General features: G+C 37.6%; 1 protein-coding gene and 1 long non-coding RNA gene across 2 annotated transcripts; both read right to left on the bottom strand.

Annotated features, from left to right (window-relative positions):
* Window positions 1–1,266: 1,266 nt before the first annotated feature.
* On the bottom strand, window positions 1,267–6,261 carry LOC119067314. Its single transcript, XR_005085908.1, has 3 exons — window positions 6,252–6,261; window positions 1,529–1,845; window positions 1,267–1,488 (listed from the first exon to the last, which is right to left on the bottom strand). It is a non-coding gene; the product is annotated as an uncharacterized LOC119067314 (long non-coding RNA).
* LOC119066888 (chitooligosaccharide oxidase-like) lies at window positions 3,913–5,551 on the bottom strand. The gene is made up of 2 exons (XM_037169579.1): window positions 4,765–5,551; window positions 3,913–4,710 (listed from the first exon to the last, which is right to left on the bottom strand). The coding sequence occupies exons 1-2, from the start codon at window positions 5,519–5,521 to the stop codon at window positions 4,121–4,123; spliced, it is 1,347 nt and encodes a 448-aa protein (XP_037025474.1). The 5' UTR covers window positions 5,522–5,551; the 3' UTR covers window positions 3,913–4,120.
* Window positions 6,262–6,499: the final 238 nt, after the last annotated feature.

Raw genomic sequence — 6,499 nt, 5'->3', positions numbered from 1 at the left:
AGTCTGTTGTTTTTATTCGCGTGTGGAAATTTTGTTTTCTTCCCGGTAACCGAGTCAAATTTCCCGGTATCTAAAATCGTAAATTTGATTTTTCGCCACATATTTTTCCCGATTTTTTCGATTTCCCGGTATCTAAAGAATTTTTCTGATAACTTCCCGGTATCCAGGATACCGCGGATAGCGTGAATTTCCACACGCGTTTTTATTCCTAGCAGCATATACTTTACTATTCCATACCAATTGGTTTTTGGCAGAGCCTATATTAGCGAAAACATTTTCGCGAATTTTCACAAATTTTCTCGATTTTCAGAAATTTTCACGAATTGTCTTGAAATGTTTTTTTGTGAAAATTTGAGAAAATCGAGAAAATATTTTCGCGATATAAGCATTGGTTTTTGGACATTATTGTTCAACACATTCGCAACCTCGAAACGACATTTCGACGTTCAGTGTTCTGATCATCCATATGAACATCCTCCGAATTTATTCGAGTATATATCGCAGCGCCTTTCTAAGCCCCATTACCCTACATATTTCCAAATAAATCGGCAGCTTGACCTCGACCTTGACTTAGCAAAGAAATGCCACCATTCACCAGTCACATTTGTTCACTTCTACGACTTCACAGCCGTAAAGAAAGTGACAACAACGATACAATCAAGTCATTGGTTACTGGATAGTAGGGTCGGTCGATTTTTGAATATTTTCCATCCGAGCTTCTGGACCTAGCTGATCCGGCTCAGCGGAGTCTAAAGAAAATTTTAAGACCAAAAAAAAATATTTTCAAAAATGTTCTATGCTTTGCCCAAGACGATTTTTTGAAAATCTTCTACTTTTTCGAGGTATCGACAATCTAAAGGCTTTCTTGTCTATGCCAAAAAGTGAATTGTTGGTAAAACGGTCTTAGTATAAAGTACAGTGTCTACTCTAATAAACAAACCCAAAGAAACATCCTTTTTGTGAGGAAAATACTTTTCCCGGGTAAAAAAGTTTCGCAGGTTTCCGATATTTTTATTTGAGAGAGGTTTTTTTTGCAGATTTTTCCACAAAATGAGTTTAAATTTTGTCGCACAATAGCTTATTTTAAAGCTACGTTGATAGGGAACCAAGAAGTAAAAAGATTTTGAGAAAAGTTTTAAATGCGGTCGAGTGATCGCCATTAGAGTGACTAAAAATTAGCCATTTTCGGCCTTCTACGAAAAAGCTGTGAAACTGTGAAAAAACTCAGTTCTCAACTGTTTTTGGTTGGAAATGTGTTATAAACGACCAAAAACTATATTCATAATGAAAAACATGATTTATTTATTGTTTAGGGAAGATCACTTTTCCATGTATGTCGAAAATGGCTAATTTTTAGTCACTCTAATGGCGATCACTCGACCGCATTTAAATCTTTTCTCAAAATCTTTTTACTTCTTGGTTCCCTATCAACGTAGCTTTAAAATAAGCTATTGTGCGACAAAATTTAAACTCATTTTGTGGAAAAATCTGCAAAAAAAAACCTCTCTCAAATAAAAATATCGGAAACCTGCGAAACTTTTTTACCCGGGAAAAGTATTTTCCTCACAAAAAGGATGTTTCTTTGGGTTTGTTTATTAGAGTAGACACTGTACTTTATACTAAGACCGTTTTACCAACAATTCACTTTTTGGCATAGACAAGAAAGCCTTTAGATTGTCGATACCTCGAAAAAGTAGAAGATTTTCAAAAAATCGTCTTGGGCAAAGCATAGAACATTTTTGAAAATATTTTTTTTGGTCTTAAAATTTTCTTTAGACTTCGCTGAGTCGGATCAGCTAGGTCCAGACGCTCGGATGGAAAATATTCAAAAATCGACCGACCCTACTGGATAGAATCTTGGTAGGAAAGACTTTAGGACACTGGCAGTTTTCCAAAGTTTTTCGTATTGATTTGCGGATCGCAATCAAACCTGCAATTCCTTTGTCAAAGCTTTGATTTTGTTTTGTTCGTTTCCAGTAGTTCTCTTTCAACAAAGTCATGCATATTGGCCTGGCAAACACACTGCAAGCCAAGCCAGAACCAAGGTTCTGAAAGAACAGGTTAAGACACTTTCAAGTTGATCACGAAGGCGGTGTGATCAAAATTTTCCTGTAGGGCCAATTTTATATGACGATTTCAACTTAACAAAAAAAAGAATGGTTTTCAAGTTGACTTTTCAAACAATATACATGTCTGAATTGTCAAGATTTGTGTTTCACCCGCCTTCATAAGTGTCTTAACCTGTTCTTTCAGAACCTTGGCCAGAACATACTTTTTAATGATCATTTTGGTCGCTTATTTTGGAGACGGCAGTGGCTTTATACCAACAACATTAAAAACGTAAAATTTATTTTCGGGATTTTGACTACTGCGTCGAGCAGTCGCCTTATTTTACTGTTATATAGTGTTTGGTTCGCAATGCGATGCCCTGGCAGAAAAGGAATAAGATGGATGGCTGCAATTTGCTATTGCTTTCAATGTGCTTACCTCGGTATGTTTGAATATTTGTGGAACTTAGTATTCAGTAGATGTTCTGTTGTTATAGATCATGAACATGTGCTACAAATGTGAATCAGAATAGTACATTTTGTTCCGAGTGATGAAAAGAGTTTATCGGTTCTAGTCGTAAGTTTATGACGTGTACCGAAAAATTCAGCTTTCACCACGAGTCACAAACGACGATTTTTGTGCTTGAAAACTGAAATAAGACGAAGCCACAACACCATTAACATAGAAATCACTCTACAGCCATTTTTTTGATACCAACATTGAAAAATGATACTTTCGCCCCGCATATGAGGGGCGAAAGTAAAAAAATGCATCCCACGGGGAGAAAGTACTTAACGAAGAGCGAACGCAACTGAACGAACAGCGAAAGTGACTGACGTCACAGAAAATGAGAGAAATGAGTCGAGTTGTCAACAAAATCCGCTCATATTATGCAGAATACTTTGATCAAAATTGTAAAACACTGTGCGCCAGTGTTCTTATTGAAATTAGCATACAAAGTTGATACTTTTTGTTACTGAATGATTTGTTAGTTATATCTTAATTTTTGTGTGTGTTATTGTTGTGATGGCTAAATTATTAAATTTTTCATATACCAGGGGGCTGCCGCCCCCTGGACCCCCGCATTTTCTGGCTAAATGCCTTTTTATTTCAACATTTTGTTGCGATGTTTGCGATACGTATCAATTTTCAATGTTGGTATCAAAAAAAATAGTATGAACGACTCGGGGCAAAAGTTAAAAAAAATTCAACCTGTGCGATTAGAGCCCTTGCCTTCGGCGCGGGCTCCAACTCTCGCACACGGTTGAATTTTTTTACTTTCGCCCCTTGTCATTCAATGTACTATTTAACAACAAAGCATGCACACTTGATCGCGGCTGGAAAAATATATATGAAAATCCATTTTCGGCCGGAGAGAGCGTCCGAGAATAGTATGTTGTGTTACAAGTATTGTAATGCATTGTAATGTTGAACAAAGTACTTTCTTAGCCGCAAATACCTCTCTCTGAGAAGTACAGAAAAATTGAACTTTTCGATCGTAGAATGTGTGTCAAAATTCGTCGAATTTCAGTCTTCAAGCACAAAATAGTACATTTCGTACCTAGGACTAAAAGTCTTTTTTAGCGTGTGAGAAGTTTCCAGACAGAGCCGAAGGCGAGGTCTGGAATCGAATAAAAAAGACTTTTAGTCCGTGGTACGAATAGTATTTTTCATATTGGACGGAGAAAAAGTCGCACTTTTCGGGTCCTAGGTATGAAAAAGCTAAAAAATACTTTTAGTCCTAGGTACGAAATGTACTATTTTGCAGACCATGGAAACAATTTGTTTTTACGCCATTCTTATCCGTATGGAAATGAAGGCTGTGTTGTGACACTCAAGAAACTCTTTCTCAAAACTCTAAGAGCTAAAGTGCTACGGTTAAGCAAAAATTTATTAAGTTTCTCGTCCTCAACATTTAAACAAAATACTTCCACGTACGTCTGGTGGGAATTGACATTGTTGAATTAAAGTAACCAAACGGATCCCACTTCTGCTTAATTTTGATTAATTTCTTCAAATTACCGCCATAATATCTGAACAAATAATCGTTCAGCTCCAGATCCGGAAAGTTTTAATACGTTGCGCCACTGTCCATGAATTGGGTCGCTTTCATAAACTTTTTCAACCAACGTTTCCCCGCAACGACCGAATCACCACCACTTATACTTTCATAGTAAACTCGTAGATCGAACAAGCTGTTCCGGTGAACGTACGCTGAGTCGGTAGCTCGTCGGGCACCGATGGCACCTTGCTCGGCATTAATTTGAATTCCCATTGTGTTATTAGGTATTTCGTTTACAACATCTTGTACTTCATTTAACTCGTCGGATCGGATTTGTTTGTTTACGTAAAAAGACTTGGAAAAGAAGTACCGCGAAACTGCCATTTCTTTGGTCAATGTCGAATAGAAATTCAATTGGTTGTCGATAGGATTCGATGAAGTGTTTTGTGGTTTTGCAAGCACTGGTGTGTAACCAGTTCCAATGACGAATTGGATGTATGACGGATAATTTGTTACTATGGCATTGGCATTGTTAAAGAATGTTGGATATGCTTCTAAAACGTTGCTGCTAGAATTGGGTTGTAATATTGGGTCTTGCAAGTGAAGTATCTGGATTGTGACACCAGGTTTTGCGGGCTGATGAGGTACGTAATAGTTGTCTGAAACAAAAACATTAAAATTGGAACAGTAATGTTGGATAGGAAACAGCTAACCATTAGTGACGAACATAGTTGTCATAACACTAGGCTCATTATCTTTGACCCAATCCAACCATTGAGTGTAATTTGCAAGAACATTCTGAAAGTCCTTAACCTTATATTGAGCTTCCGTAAATGTCAGCTTGAGGTTCTTAGCCTTGAACATTTTGAGTTTTATACTTGTTACAATGCCAATATATCCGGGTCCAACGCCACGCATAGCCCACCACAAATCAGCATTGCAATTGGCATTAACTGTTACAGCATTTCCACGGGCATCCACCACTTTCATTTCCAAAATATTATCAATAACGAGTCCATACAATGATGAAAAAAGACTGATACCACCTCCAATCGCATGTCCACCTATTGCTACAGTCATACACATTCCTAAAACGGTTCCCCATCCACCATTTTGCCACAATTTAGCGTTCACGTGACCGACGAAAGCACCTGGACCAACAGTGACGGAGTTCGTTGCTTCGTCGATATCGACTGAGTTCATGTAGCGAAAATCTACAATAATTGTATCATTCGTTCCGCTTGACAAATCGGCATAAGAATGAGCTCCCGAGTTTGGAATCAGCTGAATTCTAGACCTAAAGCCGCATTTGACTGTAGCCTGAACATCTGGTACGGTTGATGGAACAAAGATAGCGATTGGAAAAACAGTTTGAAAATATTTGTTCCATTGGTAATTGTAGGTGTTGTAATAAGTGCCATTTGTTATCGGGTCTACAACTCGCCACAATTGGATTCCAAAGTTTTTCATGCATTTTTTATATTTTGCCAATTTGTATTCGTTAGGCTGCAAATAATAATAGTAGGTACTGGATTTATTATCAAAGAGTGGACGACCTACAGGGTATAATAACGAAATGTTTAAATTAACGTAGAGATGGAACGCTTTCCGTTTTTAGAACTAATTGATATCAGTCAAGAAATAGCATTTTTCTTCCTGAAGTACCAAAACCGTCACATTCACTCACCAAATTTAGTACCGAAAGAGCAACATTCTCCGACACTTTTTTCTCTCAATTTTCATTCCCGCTTATGTCATTTTCGATCCTATCTTTATTCTTTCCCAGATGTGTCATGTACTATAACAAATGAAAATGCTACACATGTGATATTAAATGCGATCTCGCATCAGATTTTGTGATATCGCATGCGATCTCGCATTATATTTTGTTATATCGAATGCCATCTCGCATGTGATATTGTGATATCGCATGAGATTTTGTGATATCGCATACGATCTCGCATGTGGTATAGAGATCGCAGCTGAATATGGCGTGCAAATCTGTTGTTATGTTTTGTTCGGAATGTGACTTTGGTACTCCAGGAAGAAAAATAGTATACATACCACGGATCGAAAAGGTGTGTTTTAGACCACGGTGGTGAAAACGTCCTTGGTCTCTGCTCCGCTTCGCGTCGCTCCATCCCTGGACGTTTTCACCACCTGGGTCTAAAACACACCTTTTCGATCCTTGGTATGTAACATACTATTTCGTACCAAGACAAGAAATGACATGTGCTGAAAAAATCTATTTCCTGTCGAGGTACGAACGTTTTGTGCACCGGAATTGACAAAACACATCAATTTACTTGAAAAATTTCAAACTTCACATTCACCATATTGTTCAATCAAATAGTTATTGAAAAATTCATTCGTTTAGTTGAGTCGAGTGATTGGAGATTGTTGGGGGCATCAAAAAAATAGGTTCTAGAAGAAGAGACAAAATTTTCG

Source organism: Bradysia coprophila, chromosome II, assembly GCF_014529535.1.
Source record: "Bradysia coprophila strain Holo2 chromosome II, BU_Bcop_v1, whole genome shotgun sequence".
Lineage (NCBI taxonomy): Eukaryota > Metazoa > Arthropoda > Insecta > Diptera > Sciaridae > Bradysia > Bradysia coprophila.
Note: the sequence above shows the minus strand (reverse complement) of the source record. Positions and strands in the feature narration are given on the sequence as shown.

Excerpts from the sequence above, each read along its gene's own strand:
- LOC119066888 (XM_037169579.1), bottom strand. The coding sequence starts at position 5,521 with ATGAAAAACTTTGGAATCCAATTGTGGCGAGTTGTAGACCCGATAACA. Across the intron at positions 4,711-4,764 it reads AACTATGTTCGTCACTAATG|ACAACTATTACGTACCTCAT; the intron begins GTTAGCTGTTTC and ends TTTTTGTTTCAG.